Here is an 18936-nt window from a genome sequence, read left to right on the forward strand (position 1 = left end):
ATAAGACTGAAAATAGTTTCCCTTGTTGTCATTCGGAACCGGTTTTCTGTTTGTAACCATACGTATCTTCAGTATAATGCAGAAAACTGGACCATTTCTCTTAAACCAAGCATGCCCTAAAGCAAACTGATAATCGAACCGCTCCAATCTCAAGAGCTTCACCGTCATGGAATTCACGGTTCATACCTGCCATGCACATTTGATGCACATGAATTTTAATTTCAGTTAGGCTCTTGAACTATGAAACCATAGCTTAGGTAACCAAAGATACAGGATATGGTGACAACCTCAAAAATTTCCCTCAGCACAAAATTTGAACATCATTCCAACCACAAATTAGGGTCCAAAGAGTTGACTGTACTTAGACATTTACTCATTGTTGCCAACCGTATTGTTGATTTCTATTGTTACCCAATTGGTTTAAGCTTCTGTTGGACGTAGAACCTCCATACTGGTTACTTTGAGGGTAATTCACGGGGCCAACGCCAAAGCCCCCAGTGGCTCCTGGACCCCCAGCGGGACCAGGAGGCATACTGCCTCCACCATAAGTCGGATGCCGTCCTTGGGTCGGATACGGTCCACCAGCATAACCCCGGACTTGGTTGGCCCCACCCCCACGGTTGGGATTATGGCTTGTGCCCTGGGTCCCAGCAGGGGGATACCTGTTTGGGCCACCTGGCGGACCCCGAGGCTTTCCATAGTGGTGATGGCCCGGTCCAGAAGACAAAGTGGGCTGATGGTGGTTCACCGGATGGTTGGGCGCAGACCACTGCGAAGGATGTGATTGGTCTGGGTTCTGGATTGGCGGTAGGCGAGAATGCGGCAGAGGATGTGCCAGTTTCTGTCTCTTCACTGCCTCTTCATTTTGCCGCTGTTGCTGCCTCTTCTTCTTGGTCTGGAACTCATGTGATGATTCATATTTCGGCAAGCTGTGATTAGAACACGTGCCACATATTATTGGATCCCGGGTTATGCAAATCATAACATCAGTCGAATCTCTCATTCTTATAGGAAATATCCAAGCATTACTTAAACATACCCACCTTCTAGGATCACATGGTAGGGGATCTGTCCAGAAATACTCTGCGTCGAGTGCATCCTTGGCAGTTATTCTCTAAAATCGAATAGAAAAGAAAGTGAGGACTATTAATGGTATAGTGGAAGTGTCTACTCATGCCGCAGCCAGTCAGCCTACTCTATTAAATCAAAGCTTACGGAACAATCACCAATTTTACATCAGGTATTAAGAGGCATAAACAGGAAAAGAGAAGTCACTGACACCCACAAAAGTGAAGAGACCCACAAATCTGCCAATTATTGACTACTACTCCGAGGCAGAAATTCCAAGAAACCATTGCATTGCCAACAAAACTTCCCAAAACTTATTGGTAAAAAAATGTAAGTTTCAATTCATCGCACTATTCGACCAAAAAAAAAAAAAAAATTGTTGCACAGCTCGCAGTTCCTGAGATGTTCTCGGATAGACAAATCAACAATTTTCAAAATACATCATAGTAGTCTGCAATTGCTCTAGTTAACCTAAGCTGATGGACAAAAATGATTAACAAACAAAATTACTGAAACTTGAGAATAAACCATCTAAATCATGGAGTAGTGAACAACACTTTCCACTGATAAGAGTCACCTCCAAGATGTAAACGTTGGTTACAGATTAACATCCAAAGAGCGAGTATTCAAAGATATCTTTAAAGCTAGTCACAGCTGACATATTACAATCAGATGAACAATTCATGCTGTAAATAAGAGAGCAACCAGTCAATGTGAGCATCTCATGAGCTGATAATTGTAGATAAAAAGAAAAGGTTACCAGATACAAGCACTACCTGAGCTGGATCAAGAGTCAGCATTCTATCCAACAAATCTAAGGCATGCCAGTCAAATCTGTAAATATGGAGGGAGAAAACAAAGATTAGAAATTAATTATGTTCGCAACAGCAACAACTAAATAATAGTAGATCCTGTTTACATACTGTCTGAAAACCTCCCTAACGCGTCTTTTCATGGGCCTTGTTGGCTTGAAATTGTTATACCAGGGTATCTTGGAAACCCCAGGCCAGTTGGCTTCATCAGGTGATCCACAAAGCTCAAAGATCTTGTTTAGTTGCTCAGGCTGCAGCACATTCAGGAAAATATCTGAATTACTGTCAACTTGTTGCTATTCATATTTCCCCAATGGAATGCTTTCAGGCATGTGGCAAGTCACCTTAGCTAGCTAGTTCTTAATGCTATGCCCAGTTTCCTACAATTGTTTTCCATCTTTCTTCAGCATTACTTACAAGGACAAAGGGGCAAAATAGGATTACCTATTCATAGAAGGTTTATACCTTAGCAAAACTAGAGAAAGCATGGCCTGTATTCACATACCTAAAGCCAGTTGAAGAACTGAAGGAGCAGGGTTTCTCATAGGAAAATTCTCTTCCTATAAAACAACGTCATTACTAAAGCCAGTTAAAGAACTGAAGGAGCAGGGTTTCTCCTTGGAACTCTGCTTTACCTGTAATTTTGAACACCAAGTGCCATTTTCAAATGGAACTCAGTGCTCTTTTCACTATCTCTCATCTCTCATAACGCTGCCCCAAGTGAAATTCAGGATTTATAAATGTGTAATCATGCAGTCTTCGCATATAGTTTTCTACAGGACATCAAATACTTAGTTCTGCCAGGCTGACAATTCATTTATTAGATTAAAATACCTACAAAAGGATATAACCATTTCTGCTCTTTCTTAAGTGTTATGCTAGTTGACCAGAACAATCTGTAGTGGCAACAACTTTTAAAGTAAATTATACACATAATCTATATTGACATTTGAGCAAGTAGTGCCAAATTACTCATTGTCCCTGAAATATCTAATGTCATGGAACTAATTTACTTGTTCTCGATGTCATGGAAGCTAGCATTAAGCTAAACTTCAACCTTTGGTCCTCTCTCATGATATCTTTCGTCAACCAAAAAATGAAAATTCAAAATTATTAAAAAGGAAATACAATGGGCATGATCAATTTAGGGAAGAGATTAATCCTGAATCTTATGAGAATTGGCGTGCAGAGGGTTCTGAAATGACGGACAGAGTATAAAATTTGAGGAGAGACAAATGTATTTTAAGGAGGGTTGTATATTTATCGAATGCCACAGAAAGGATCTCGGATGGTTGTCACATGCCACGTGATTGACAGAGGTGGTGAATGTGTACAACAACCAGCAAAAACAGGACAGGTGAAGGAGTAACTACTGACCGAAATAAAAAAAAGTAAAAACCAGTGACTTTCTCTGCTTTGAACTCTTGTAGGTCCATATTCACAGACGTGAGGCTTTCGGTGATTATTGCACACCATGCCAATCATGTTATTAAACCCAATACTAAAACACTGACATCATCCATAATGTACGAATAATTTGTCTTTTATATAATAAAGATTTGTCTTTCACACAATTTATCCAAGTTTCATTCAACCAGAATTGGGTTTCAACCCCCGCATATACACCGCACTTTTAACTTCTCTAACAATCAACTTCCAATGACAGTGAGATTTCTCGAAGGAAAATTTTACGATTAATGTGAAAATATCCCTCCAAGAAAAAGAAAATCTGCTCCAAGGATCATATGCTTATTCTGGCAAGAATACAAACAAGGACATGGGAGTCCATCCAACTACTTCCTCATTCTCTATCCCATTTACCAACTGCCCTTACATTAGTAGCTCCTCTCACCCACCATAAGGTCAACTATCCTAAATATATTTTTTCATCAATATTAAGATGACATTTACTAACAAAATTCTCTTCTCAGGACCATTTTCCCAACTTCTAGCAAGTTTCACACTCTTTATGCTCAAAAGATTAAATGATTTATCTTGTCATAATTCACCTAAAGTCCAGATGAACACCAGTGGTAGAAGAACAAGCACATAATTCACATCATCAAAGACAAGATTCAGGTAGCATGCCTTACCTCGTTTTTTCCAGGCAAAATGGGTTTCCCATATAGAAGTTCCCCAAAGATGCAACCCACTGACCACATGTCAACAGCTGGGCCATATTTTGTGGCTCCAAGGAGCAACTCTGGAGGCCTGTAGTCAATATCAGATAAAAATTAAAGCAGAAAAGAATCCCTACTCCGTCCAAAGTCATCCCTTTGTTTTTCAAAATCAAAATCCAATTACCCAGTACATTCCGGACAAGTTCCACACAAAAGAATTCATGTTATCTAGCCCCTTCTAAAGAAGACTTTATAACTGAAAGATATATCAATTAGAGATAAACCATTCAAGGATAAAAAATAATTTTCATCAATCATCCAATTAACATTGCCTAGAAGCATGAACCTAATCATCCTTCGCCTGCGTCCATGTATAGCAAGGTTTTCCATAGATTCCAACCAGGCATTTCCTTGTGATTTTGGACAGACAAAGAAGCATCCGGTGTCACCACTGAAATTATAAAACTAACCTATTTTCCCTCCATAAGATAAATAATGTTGTAGTGCAAAAGAGAGGAACTATGATAGACTGGTGCAGATGGAAAGGGAATTCGACTCACAGGTCATGCAGCGAAGCAGACCACATTTATTACTTAAGATGATGTATGAATGAACAAAATGATGAGCAACCTATAGATTGTGTTCTACTGAGAGATCTAGCTCAGTTGGCAGAGCTCAAGGGTCTTAGCCTTGTGGTCATGGGTTTGAACCACTAAATACTACTCGAAGTTCATGCAGCAAAGTGCGCTGTTTCTTGACTTTAATTATGTTCATCAGAAAAACAAGAAGGATTATTGTCCCGGTTGTTCAGCAAGATGAACCAGCATAATAACAGTGACAACAGGAATGATCCTGTTACTGAGCCCTATGAGACTGTAATGCCCAGATTTTATTACAGACAGTTCACTGCAATTTTCATGTAATTTTTGCCTGAATGCAATTCGTGGAGATTGACAGATGATAAAGGTGCCACAAACATGGTTCATAAGCAAACCTCCTAGAAAGTTTATGAAGAATGGAGATATGTAAAAAGTGGGATATGCACATGAAGAAAGCTCATTGAACAAATGATATCACATATTGCTATGGCGTTACTTGCAAAAAAGTGCTCAGAATTTTCAGGTTCAGTGTAATTTCCTCTTTCTCATCATGAAGATAATCATTTGTGCCTTTGATGAATGAATAACATATTTAACAGTAGGGCTCAAAAGGGCAACAACAGAGGTATGATCAGCCTGAAGGAACATAGAAGATGGATACCAGAAAGAAGTGAAAGTTCAATAATTGATGTGGAGACATCTCAAATATTCATGAATCAAGTATAAAACTCTTCTAGATATCATATTTACTCTTTCTGAGATATGAAACTTCGGCTAAAAGTCTTGTTAAGTTGATAGGGACCTACGGTGCATGCGTAACCATCAGCCAGTCAAATTTACCACTCAACATAAACTGAAAATGTTACCTGTACCACAAAGTGATAACACGATTAGTAAGATTTCCAACGTGGTCATTGGAAAAAGATCGTGCAAGTCCAAAATCTGCTAGCTTTAACTTTCCCTCATTATCTATTAGAAGATTGGAACCTGCAAGAAGAGATGTGACTCACAATCCAGCCACAAAAGAATTTTCAACCATAAGAGAAAATGCAATTAGAAACTCATGATGACCTTTTATATCCCGATGAAGCACTTGGTTGACATGACAATAGTGTAAGCCAGTTAGCAACTGCTTCATATAACACTGAAATAAAAAATTAATCAGAAACTTGGGATATTATTTAACTAGTAATTTTCCTTCAATCAAAAGTCATGACACCTTAATCTGTGGAATTGTAAATCTGAGTCCAGGACGATCAGCAAGGCCTGTCAAGTCATGGTCCATGTACTCAAAAACCATGTAGATGCTGCCTTTATACTTGTTGCCCTCTACATTCCCAAAAGCAGTAGTTAGATATCAAAATATTCTCTTTGTCTTGTGATAATCCAGCTAGCCAAGATACTCAGGAACAAAATAGCATCAAGTTTAAAACAAGTTAGCACAAAATGTCTTAAAGTAGGAAAGCATAGCATGTAGCTCTACCAACCTGCCTTTCTCGGTTCAACGGTCTCAGGACCTGGAAAGAAGTAAGGTCAACTCAATCCTGTCACAATCGACTATGGAATAGAAAAGATCAATGACTTTGGAAGCTGGTCATACCAGGAGATGTTACAATTTCTTTAAGCTTGATAACATTCTCATGTTGAAGCTTCTTCAATATTTTAATTTCTCGAATTGCTGTTATAGGAAACTGCAAAGAAATGACAGAATAAATCTGACAAGTTACTGGTAGATACTCGACATACAGTCAATAGACTAACACCTAACAACAGATAATCTTCCTTTTCTATTTAACAATAAGTTATTGAAGAAGGGGAAAAGGCGGAAGCATACACATACCCCTTCTTTTTCACTATCCATACGTATCTTCTTCAGAGCAACAATTTCACTGGATTTTATTTCTCTGGCCATGAACACTTGGCTGCAGATAATATGTGTGGACTAATGTGAATGATAAAAGAAATAAACGAATCCAGCAAGCAAGTAGGATAGGCTGTCAGCCCAATTTTCCCACTTTGGAATTCAAAGCAGAAGAATTATAAAAGGAAAAAAAAAAAGAGAGAATTTTTGCTGCAAAGCAATGTCAACATAACAGCATAGGCAATAACTTGTCAGATAACTAATTGCTTTACATCAGGCCACTAAATAGTAAGATAAGGATACACTCCTTGCTGTGGTCCTTTCAATGAAAGATGCACAAACTTGAAAGTGCATTTTTCTTCTTACACAGAACAAAAACTTCCAAAGAAGAAATCCTCTTGTATATGGGAAGCATACACAGAGTGAAGATCCAAGAATATATTAATTAGTTTCATGCAAGCTGGTTGTTAATCAAACTTCCCATTCTACCACCATTCATGGGTATATGAATGCGTGGTTGGCTTCATTCTTCTTTATTTTTTATTCACCAGATGTATTAGGATTCCATTACTTTCACGAATGAAATTATTGATGTTACCAATGTACTTTCTGTTCATTGCTCCACGAAAATATCACCTAACACTTTTGCAATTTTTCTGGTGAGACCTGCATCAAATAAGAGACCAAACAAACTGTGAAACAAGAGACATGTTATTTACTTTCTCTTTTCCTCCCTTTTTGCCTATTGATGGTGGAATGCTGCGGGACACAGTACCTCTAGTTCAACCAACATAGCCTATAAGCATGGAGACCACCTAGTTCCCACAGAATTAAATATTCTAACCATGTTTCTACTCCAACTAAGAAAGTTGCGTGACCATGAGCAGGCAACCTAGCTTCCCAATCATAGGAAATTGAGCAACAAGGTCAACATTAAACCCCCTTTATCCTCACATCATCACTCTAAAACCAACAAATTGGTCAAAACACGGCCAATCAAATAACGAGTTTCATATAATATCAGAATTTTACAATTTAGATTCATGTCAGGTCCTATCCTCTGCTATTGGTCGAGACCCATCTGCAATTATGCATCATATCAGTTTCCAAAGAAACTGCACACATGCATAACGCAACCAAAAGGGTCAAAAGAAAAGAAGATATCAACACGACTACAACTTACTCTCAGGGCCAAAAAGAAATCATGGGTCGTCGCATATTCTCCAACTCAGCGCATATATACCAGTTCTTAAGCAATATATCCCTAGAAAAAAAAACACAACAAGGAAGCAATCGGTAGAGAAAAGGAGAGTGGGCATGGGTTTCACGAACAAACCCGTAAGTTCCTTCGCCAATCTGTTCCAATTTCTCGAAGCAGTCGACGCTCCGAGAGCCCCACGAAGGCGGCGACTCCTCTATATTCAGCTGGCCCGGCGCTGCCACCGCCATAGCGCCTCTCTCTTTCTCTCTGTCTCTCTCTCGAACAAGAAGAGTGTTTCGAAAGGAGGGAGCGCCGTCGCTCGCCGAGTTACGTTCAGAGCAGGGTGTTGGCGTGAGAGCTTTCTGGGATCAGCCGAGGCGAGTCCTACTCCGAGTCCTGTTCGTCCTTCGGAGGACGGGAACGGATCGAGGTCAATCGGGTCCAGGACCCGCCCGAATCCCTATTCCCTGGAGCAGTCCGACCGCATGGGCCCGAAATCCAAAACGAGGCCGTCGGAACAAATGCCGATGACAGAGTCACGACTCTCTCTAGTCCGAATCGGCATTCCGAACGACGTGGACTTGCCAGCCACGTCCTTGCCGTTTCGCGTCCCGGTTGGTGAGATGAAAAATTTTAGACTATTCCGCGTAAAAACAAATTCATAATGGCTCAATCACTATAATTTGTCGTGGCCTAGTGGATGACGTTGCTACAAAAAAAAAAAAAAAAAAAGCGATGGAACAAGTAAATCGACAAAACAATGAAATAAATGGAATACCAGATTTATAGGGAAAAGTACACTAGAAGTGTTATAACTTTCAAAACGTTCGATTAAGTGGCATAATTTTCAAAAATCGTTCAATTGAGTGTTACGAGAACTTTTCCGACGTGTCATGTCATATTTCCCGCGAGCCACGTCGGCTTTTCCGGCGTCCACGTCAATATAACACTCAAGTGAACGATTTTTGAAAATTATGGCATTTAAATGAACGTTTTGAAACTTATGGCATTCAAGTGAACGCCGTACAAAAGTTATGACACTTCTAGTATACTTTTTCCCAGATTTATATAATTCGGTTGGTGTAGCCCACAAGCAATATAATATTCTATTATGGATCAAGCAATACAACGAAAATTACAAGTACATTCGAGTCATTCAAATGGTAGATTAATGTGACCTGCATCCGATCGGTGGATCTGGATAACTGTCTGACTCGTTAAATCGGTCCAACCAATGGTTGGTCTAATCGGTCAACGATTAACTGTTTGAATAGGTCGGGTTGAAATCCAGGTTGCGAATTGTTGATGTCGGCACGGTTACAAACGCTAGAGACGGGTCGCGTGCGGCGTGCATGGCCGTCACGCGCAAACACCATCCCGATGGCAGCATGTGAGGCTACATCCGGCGTCATACGAAGGCATGCGACCCCTTGCGTGAAGGTGCATTCGGCGTCCGTCAGAGGCGAATGACCACTTGAAATTCTTGTCTCGACGAAACGAGTTCGTCTATGTGGTCAAAATCAATTTTCATCAAACAAAAAAGAAAATATTATTACCAAACAGTGTGCTCATCTCAACCTATAGGCGAGTCTTTCGCACTCGGTTCGATTCCAAACAACCATATGATTGGGAAACAAGTATAATATGCTCTGATATCATTGTTGAAAATGGATTCCAAAATCAACACATGAGAAACAGGAAAAACATAACTTCTCGAATCACTCATCAGAAATGGGTATATTACGGTGGGGAGCATACTTTGATTTCCATAGATTAAATGCTTTCCTTTGTAGCCTTGAGAGAGTTCTACTTTCTTCTTCTTGGTTTTACGTTATGGGAGAGAAGAGGAAGTGACGTTTGTTTTTTCTCGTTCTGTTCTTCTCAGAAAGAACAACGTAAAAACGTGATGATAACCACTCATCCTTTATCACGTTCAAATAAGTAAGAACTACTTTGGCAGTTTACTCTTGTCGGTTCTGGGCTTAGTTAGCCCAACATGAGCGGCCCACCCATAAACCCCATCAAAGCTTATCGTAAAATGATTCTCGATTGGGCCATGCTATGTTGACCGTCCATTGTTATTTTGACGGTGGTGGACAGTCAAATGCCAACTACAAATTCTATTGTGGCTAGCTCATAACACTAAAAAAAAGAATGTTGAAATTTTTTGAGGATTGCATAACACGGTCACACTGTCATGCACAGTGTGACCGTCATGCAACCCTTTTCCTTCTCAATTACTTGATTCATAAAATGATTATCGATTACCCTTTTGTATAGAGGTAGAGTCATTGACCTTTTGCCCTGGAGGGCATCTTTCACAAGTTGTTGTCTCCATGCCATTTGGATCATGTACGCAAGAAAAGAAAAGAAAGAAGTGAATGATAAGAGGATTGATGGTCTGTTTGCCAAGAATTCTCTCACTAAAAGAAGATAGCTTAAAATAGCATTCAACTCTAGTTTAGAATCCAATTTTGGAACAAGAATTTGTTGTATTAGATATTTTGCTGCTTTTGATGGAGAAAGGTCAGAAACGTTCCACATGGAGGTATTGTGAGGGTCAGGAACAGGGAGACACCCACAAACCCTATCTTGAGGATAAGAGTTGCGGGTATAGAGAATCAAACTATCTCTGAATTCAAGCTAAAAGCTGCATGGCTAGCTTTGCTTTTTTTTTTTTTTGGAAAATGTCAATTTTATTTTTCAGTCGCTCATATCTGTTGTTTGGCTAGACCTAACACCTAGAGGGGGTGAATAGGTGTTTGTGATCAAATTTTAAAAAATAATGCGGAAATAAAATAATCAAGTTTGATAGGAGCAAAAGTAGTTAATAGAACCATGTAATGCTTATACTACGCAGTTAATAAAGACAAGTAAAGAGTAGAAAACAATGCACAAGAGATTATAGTGATTCGCCTTTTGGTAAGCCTATGTCCACTCTCCTACACTAATGGCCTACCGGCTAGATTCCACTAAGTAATCAAATGAGAGATTACAGAAAGACGTGATTGCCACAAGCACTTCTCGCGAGGCGAATGTTGCTTCTACTAAGGCTGTCTCACTATACACACTTGACTCTATATATCCCTCTCATAAGATTCACAAGTAAACGCTCGGGTAGACAATTCTGAATAAGTAAAGCTCTATTGAATAAGGATGAGGAACTCTTGATCTCTCTCACCATTCTTTGAACTTGGTGCTCTTTATACACTCCTCGTCTTCCAAGTTTCTCGTTGGACGGAACCACTCCGAGGATCAATTTCCAGAATTGGCCGTTGGTTGATTGTCGAATAAAGATCATGAGCCGTTGAGATGAGAAGGACCAGAAGTTTGAGAGGATTTGTTCTCCCATACAATCAAATCCTAACATCCTTAAATCAAGCTACTACCAAAGGAAATTATCTACGAATGATTGCCAATCAAGAATTTTCATAAGGAAAATTACGAGAATGTCTTTTTGATTGTCAATCAACCAATTCAACTTAGAAACGCAATCCTAACTAGATAATTGACCGTAAGTGAGGACAATTAACCTGCTAAACAAATAAGAATAAGATTGAATAAACAGTGCAGATTAATATTAAAAACGAAATGTATCTCCCATAGAATTTCGTATGAGACTGCCTCTACCAAGAATCCCGCTTCTATCGGAATAAAAGTGTATGGATATAGATATAAACAGATCATGACTCCACTGATGTTTCTCATTGCCAAATCAATTAGAGGCATTCCTCACGATGTGCTTGTTACATATTATTACTCAAAATTAAAAGAAAAGCTTAGTGTGTGCTTATTTACACACAAAAAGGCGTAGAGATATATTTATAGTAAATTCTCAAAATATAAATCAAAGTCTTTTTAACAAAGTATGAAGTTTTGTTTCCTTCAAAATCAAATATAAATTTCCAACAATATCTAGCGTTGGCACATTCAAGCAGTTCTTGCAAAGAAAAAAAAATACTTAGTACAAACTCTGCAACATAAAAGGACCTCATTTAATCATTTTATTCAGGATAATATGGCAAAAAAATCATCTGATATAGTTCATTGCCAAGCTGGGTTTCGGTCCATGAAATGCAATGCAATAAAGAATTTCACGAAGCACACTTATTACTTGAAATGCTAACTAAAGCCCAGGTACATTGACTTCAACCCAAGTTGCCGCAAGGAAAATGATACCAATGAGAGTGACAACTATTATTGCATGCTTTTCAAAAATAAAAGGGACAGTTTATAAAGAGAAGATTTGCATGAGGCAAATTGAGTCCAAGAGGTTCTACACCAATTGACATTCGAAATACCCCACTAAGAAAAGTCTGAATTGGCTTGGATCTGATCTTATATTCGGTTCCATTCCCTATAAATAGAGAAGCAACATTGGATTTGAGTAGGAGAAGAAGAAGAGAGGGTAACATGAAGAGAAGAGTCTCATTTGGTAGCCAAGAATGACTTGCCTGCTCCGAACTCGCTCCATTCGAGCTGAACCGAGTGTTCGAGTAGTTCGTGCCGGTATCGGGCAGTCTCCTTGGCTAGTCAGAAAGTCTCTTATCTTTCAAGTCAGGCTTCTTCTTCCTTCTAAAAAGCAACTACTCCTTGAAGACACAAATATTGTCTGTTATTTTTTCTTGGTCGCATCACACAACCGAGAGGTATCGGAATGTATTTGCGAGGAAGAGAGGCCTCACATGACATGACAAGTCGGGTTTGTTAGCCAAGGATGACTTGCCTACTGCGTGCAAGAGAGCTTCGATTATGATCGCCGTTCTCGTCCATCGATGCGCACAATTGCATGGTCGGCAGGCAGGTCATCCGGGCTTATCTAACGTGCTCTTCCCATTCATGTCAGGCCTTCTCTTCTTCTTTGAAAGCGCGGACCTTCCTTGAGCCGCAGCTGCATCGGAAGTCGGCACAAGAAGGTCTGCGAAAGTTGCGAACGACTCATTAGCTCACCTGTGAAGTATATGCTTTTGGTATTTTCCTTAGAAAGTTTGAAGAAAGAAAAAAAAAATGGCAAAGTGCGAGCGCGCGATTGTGTGTGCTCAAGAGTTTGTATCTTCATCGATCCTAATCTCATCGCTTTATTCTCTCGGGCGAACGGCACTTGGATGGACTCATTGTCATAGTTCACCGGATCATCCGGGCGATCCATGCCCAATTGACTTAACATTCCACATGAATATGATCTATTGATAGTGTAAACAAGAATTTTTCTATGAGAAATCAGTCGATAATTTTCATGGAAACACATCTGCAGTGAATTTGGAACTCTAAAAGTAACAAAAAAATTGGGTAACGCTAATGTCGCCATGTCCATGCATGGAATAGATGCTAAATTCGCTTTAAGAGCAAGTGTGTTAACACACTAAAAAAATATTGACTTTTCGATTATCTACAAGTGGTAAGTTATTTGATGAAAGTTTCCACCAAAAAAATAGTATAGATAAAAAATGGAGGACAATAATGAATGAAGCGAATAATAATTTGAAGGAAATTGATAACTCGCTTATAAAGCCATTGACAATTGACATCACATAAGTCATGGACTGAGGTCCTTCATTAGTCAACGAGGATCATCGACGGCCAACTATTTAGATTTCGCTAAGTGTTGGAGCTCGGACAAAAAAAAAAAAAAATGATGAATCGATGCAAGCGCATCATTGTTTGTTGGTTATTCCCATCATCTGTATAAATGTCCGCTCAATCAATCTTGTAGTAAGACTCAGATCTACAACTTTCATAAGCAGTGACACAGTTAGATCTTTTTACATTTTTCACGAAAATTCATGGAACTGGCCCTAACTCTCGGACCTAGAAAACGGAACCCAGTCAGTTCAAATAACGGTCTTAACCTCAATTTAGAGTGTCCCAAAAATTCTTAATTTAATATATATTTTAGCTTAGGATGTTAGCTCAATTTTTTTTTTTTTTTTTTGTCTTGGAATTGTACAAGCCCACAAGAAGAGATACAAAAATAATTTGCCTAGGGGGTTAGATCAGACTCAAAACAGAACATGCAGACCCAAGAGAGAGTAAAATAAAAAGTTAGGTCTCGTGTACTCCAAAAATTCTCGATTTAATGGATGTCATAGTTTAGGATGTTAGGAATGACTTTCATGTTTGGTATCAAGTCATTTAAAATTCAAAAAGGTTAGTACAAAAATAGTAAAATCGGAAGGTCAATGTGGTCTCAGTTCAGGCATAGTTTAAAATCATGGAAAGATGAGGGCTTTTGGCGGACTATATGAACCCCAAAAATTCTCAAAATAATATATGTTATAGTTTAATATGTTGAATTCAACTTTTGTGTTAAGTCTCAAAACATTTGGAGTCCACAAAAATTCGTATAAAAATAAAAAAAACCAGTAGTTCAGAATAGTTCCAAAACAGGACAGCTTGCAAATATTCAACCTTTTCATCAATTTCTCCCATGTGAGCACGAAATATACCATGCGCACACACATATAGGCATATTATACTTTACATAAATTAGGCCTAGCAATTTTAAATCACAAAATATAACAAGTAGATGTTAAACTTGCCTTGATCTTCAAGAACACGTCAAGAACAATCCTTTCTCCTTGCAACTTCTTGAGAGTGTTTTTGTGTGAGATTGTAAGTGAAATTTTTTTTTGAGAGAAAAATTGAGTGAGAGAGAGAAAAAGAGTGTAATTTTCGGCCAAAGGTGGTAGATGAGAGAGAAGAAGGAATCGTGGTTGAGTGCAAGTCATTTTTTGTCATAAAATCTCATTAGTTTAGATGGGTGGCATGAATAGTGTTCATGAATAGTATTATAAGGTGAATAGTGTTCATGAATAGTGAAAATTGGGCACAATTTTTATGAAATTTTTGGCCATAAGTGGGGTGAAATGTCTATTTTTCCCTCATAAGTTTAATTATGTACATTAAATTTTAGTTTAGACTATAGTTTTTATTAGCAATTTAATTAGCATAATATTAGTAACTTTATTGTCATATAATTAGTCACGTGACATGTTCAAATTATTAGAATACTCAATTGGCTCTAATGTCCTATATTAAGCTCTTGTTAATTTTCTTAGAGACTAATGTACAATGACAGCTTGCGAACTTATTCAATGATTTCTAACCAAGATAGGACTGAATATGATAGGACAAGATATAGAATTTAGGGATTTTGCTATATCATATTCATTGTTGGTGAATCGAAGTGGGGTGAAGTGTCTATTTTTCCCTCATAAGCTTAATTATGTACATTAAACTTTAGTTTAGACTATAGTTTTTATTAACAATGTAATTAGCATAATATTAGTAACTTTATTATCATATAATTAGTCACGTGACATGTTCAAATTATTAGAATACTCAATTGGCTCTAATGTCATATATTAAGCTCTTGTTAATTTTCTTAGAGACTAATGTACAATGATAGCTTGCAAACTTATTCAATGATTTCTAACCAAGATAGGACTGAATATGATAGGACAAGATATAGAATTTAAGGATTTTGCTATATCTTATTCATTGTTTGGTGAATCGTAGTAATAAAGCCAATATTTTTACATCCCATCTTGTTCATTGTTTGGTGTGAATGGCATATCAATGTAAATGATCATAAATTGTACAAATGGAGATGGTAAGAATCTCTCATGACACTCTTGCCTACTTCATTATTTTTTTATTTCTTTTTTCCACTTCCATTATTCTCTAATAAAAATTTATTGAATAGTAAATTATATTAATATTACTAAAATACTAAAATGCCTAAAACATGTAATAAATATAAGTAGAAATACTAAATATATATGTATTGAATTTACATTATAATATAGAAAGAAATGCGAATATATAAATAAAAATAGATTAAATAAAATGAAATTGTTAATTTTTTTTATTTTGAACTTTTTATATTACTAATATATATTATTTTAGTTTAAGTAATATATTATTAGAGAAAAATAACTTTTCTTTATGGATATTAGAAATCCTATCCACTTTTATCTCATCTCTCTCATGGGATAATTTATTCAGGCTATGACTCTCTTTTATCCTACTTTATCATGTCCTAGGCAGGCACCATATACAAGATATGATAAATTTTATATTATCTTGAATTTTTTCAAGATTACCAAACATAGCCTGAGAGGTTCTAAAAAAGGATGATACTTTTGCTAGGGTTTTGCCATTAAAACTAGGTTTAAATTGAGGATAAAACTTTCTCTTGCTCTACCTTAGTATGTGGTTAGGGCGTACATGATGACCACTTTGTTCTTAGTTTTTCTATTTTTCTGTTGCTAAGAACAGATTTGAAATAGAAATCGGTTTGGTAACACAAATTCACATTTCCATTTCTGCGCTAAATTTTTAGCCAAAAAATAGGTTTGGAGTAGAAATGAGAAATATGCATTTTCTACTTCTCTATTTACGGAACATAAATAGAAATGAGAATTTTTTTCATCGCTCACTCCCTCTCTCTCGCGTCCCTTTCGTCGTATGTCATCGCCAATCGCCTATCATCGACCACAGATTGCCGACCTAGGCTCGTTGGCCTGCCGAGAAAAAAGGAAATTCATTGACCATAAAAAGAAGAAAAGAAATAATAAAAAAGAAATAAATAAGTATAAGATACAGTTCTTTTTAAGAAAAAAATGTAGAAGTGGTTTAGCAATATGAGTCGAGTAGAGTATATGTCGTTAGATTTACATTGGCTTAAAATGGGTTAAATTGGTCAATATTGATTGGACTATTTTCTACCCCACCCGCCCGTTTGACACCTCTACTTGCCACCACTGTCGAACGTTTGTCGCCACAACCTAACTCCATCTCAACCCTAGCCTCCATCATAACCGTAGAAATTTCATGTTGTTATCAAATGAATTTCTGTTTCGAAAATAAAAATTTTGTGTCGTTATCAAACACGTTTCTCTGCTTAGAAACTTGCCTAGGGATTTCTAGCCAGAATTATTTTTGGGGAACAAAATAGTTATCATTCGCATCTTAGTAACTAAGAAGGGATTTTGTATAATGATTTAGTGAAATTTCGAGAGGGAAAAAGCATGTTGGGCCACATGGGAGAAAAAATTGATCAAAATGATTTAAGCAATTAAAGATTAATAGCCTAAGGACACAATTGGTTAAGATTATGCATGACATTATAACGTTTAATTCATGTACAATGCAATGTTGCCGGGGGAAATGTAGATAAGTTCTTTGAATGACAAGTGGTTGGTCAAGGTGAGCCTGAGGGTAAAATAGTATTTTTCAAAATATATTTTAAGTTTTGGTAAAAAATTAGAGAAATCAGTGTCTTTTCGAAGTACTGATAAACCAAGAAAAGAATATATTTATTGATAAATATTATATCGATAATGTTTTTTCCCTTGATCATCGAAAATGCTTTTTGATTTATCAACGAAAGTTAAGCGTAGTGAAACCATTTTGCTAATTGATTTTCCTTACTTACATCGTACTTGGACATTGCAATTCTAATAGGATAAATGCTCTATGGATATTCAATACTTATAAACAGCTGAAGCTTTTCATGATTTTAAACTTTGCATAGCCCTACTTGACACATTTATAACTTATAACCCTTTATGAAGTCAGGTTTAGGGCTTTATTTGCCTGAATTTTCCGAACTTCTCAAATTCATTGGTGGATTTGTAACTTCATTGAAGCTATCCAAACCCATGCAGACTGTTCATTATCTTAATATCCTTAGTAACATCAAGAAATGAAGAAATATTAGGATGTCACAGCTCTTCCCTACCAAAACAAATGTTATCCTCAAAATTGTTCAACACCTTGCTCCTCAAAAATTGGAAACACTACTTTTGTAGCCTTGAAACTTACTTTCATCCCATCCAAAGCATAGGCTTTACCAGTTCTGCATTCCTATACTCAAATAAATTCTCAAAGGTTCGATCGTTATAATTTGTCATGCCCTGAAATGGAAGTACTATAGCAATCAATCATTCATGAAAAAAATTATCAAAAAAGTCCTAAACCTATTGCAATTATACTAATTCAATCATAAACATTTTGAATTTGTACCAATTCAATCTATTTGATCAGTTTTGGTGTTGATGCACAGTCTCAAAACACATCCCTGAACTAACCTACTTCAAGCATTTATCTTTCTCTCCCTGTTTAGAAGCTATCTACATATCTACGGCAACCCAATTCAAAATCTTTCCAGAAACGAAAGTTTCGAGAGTCACAACTGGAGAAAGCATCTGATTCTTTTCCATTTGTTGATATTCTCACTCTGATTGATGATGTCATTATCAGTCCACAACTTGTAGTTTAATCGGTCCTTATCAGGGTATTTTTTGGAGGGATTGCAGCAAATGGAATATCAATTCCAAGGAAAAGATGCAAGACGTAAGCCAAGTGAAAAAAGTCAATCACCAAACATTTTTAAAAAAAGTCAATGTTTGGTGGCAGAGTCATTGACTTTTCCTCTGGAGGGCGTCTTTCACAAGTTGATGTCTCCATGCGTTCTAGATCTGTACGTACCCACAACAAGAACTGAAGTATAAGAGGATTGATCAGTCTGCTTGCCAAGAATTCTCTCAGTAAAAGAAGGAAGCATAAAATAAAATTCAACTCTGGTCAAGAATCCAAATTAAAAACAACCTTTTGGTATCAGATACTGTGCTGCTTCTGACAGAGAAAGGTCAGAAACATTCCAAGTGGAGGTATTTTAAAGGTCCGGAACAAAGACACCCATTCCCATTCTTAAGGATGAGATTTGTGGGTATGGAGAATCAAATTATCTCTGAATTCAAGCTAAAACCTGCATGGCTAGTTTGACCTTTTGGACACAAATAGTACCATTAATTTGCGAGATTTGTCAATAGTACGTTTTATCAACACTCATATTTAGCATCGGCACATTCAAGGGGCTTTTTTTCAAATTGCATACAAAAAAAAATTTATTTACCATTTTAGGGGAGAGAAAAGATATATGCCGTTTAGGGGTCCGCTCGGTAGTCTTCTTGCCGAGCGGAACCCGCTCGGCGGTCATAACGCCGAGCGGGCATCCGCTCGGCAGTTTAATTGCCGAGCCGAGTGGCCGCTCGGCACTATGAGTGCCGAGCAAGACAGCAAACAGAGAGAGCAAAACTGCTCTCTCTGCACCGTGTCTTATTTTTTTTTTTTTTTCTGCACGCTTTAGTGCAGAGCAGAAATTCAACTCTGCACTAAAGCGTGCGGTGCAGAGCAAAATTCTGCTCTGCATTAGTGCATAGCAGAATTCTGCTTTCTGCTCTCTCTCTCTCCACTAAAGCGTGCAGAG

At 37.5% G+C, this 18936-nt stretch overlaps 1 protein-coding gene across 2 annotated transcripts; it reads right to left on the minus strand.

Annotated features, from left to right (window-relative positions):
• Positions 1-164: 164 nt before the first annotated feature.
• On the minus strand, positions 165-8184 carry LOC115744086 (cyclin-dependent kinase C-1-like). Of its 2 annotated transcripts, none has more exons than XM_048272308.1 (12): positions 7797-8184; positions 6440-6521; positions 6200-6290; positions 6087-6116; positions 5819-5928; positions 5671-5728; positions 5466-5586; positions 3974-4091; positions 1992-2131; positions 1845-1902; positions 1044-1114; positions 165-929 (listed from the first exon to the last, which is right to left on the minus strand). In XM_048272308.1, the coding sequence occupies exons 1-12, from the start codon at positions 7907-7909 to the stop codon at positions 374-376; spliced, it is 1548 nt and encodes a 515-aa protein (XP_048128265.1). In that variant the 5' UTR covers positions 7910-8184; the 3' UTR covers positions 165-373. The 2 variants fall into 2 exon arrangements, with proteins under 2 accessions (XP_048128265.1, XP_030535035.1); XM_030679175.2 differs by having other exon boundaries at positions 5671-5743.
• Between the last annotated feature and the right edge of the window lie 10752 nt (positions 8185-18936).

This window comes from Rhodamnia argentea, chromosome 11 (assembly GCF_020921035.1).
Source record: "Rhodamnia argentea isolate NSW1041297 chromosome 11, ASM2092103v1, whole genome shotgun sequence".
In the NCBI taxonomy this organism is placed as follows: Eukaryota; Viridiplantae; Streptophyta; class Magnoliopsida; order Myrtales; family Myrtaceae; genus Rhodamnia; species Rhodamnia argentea.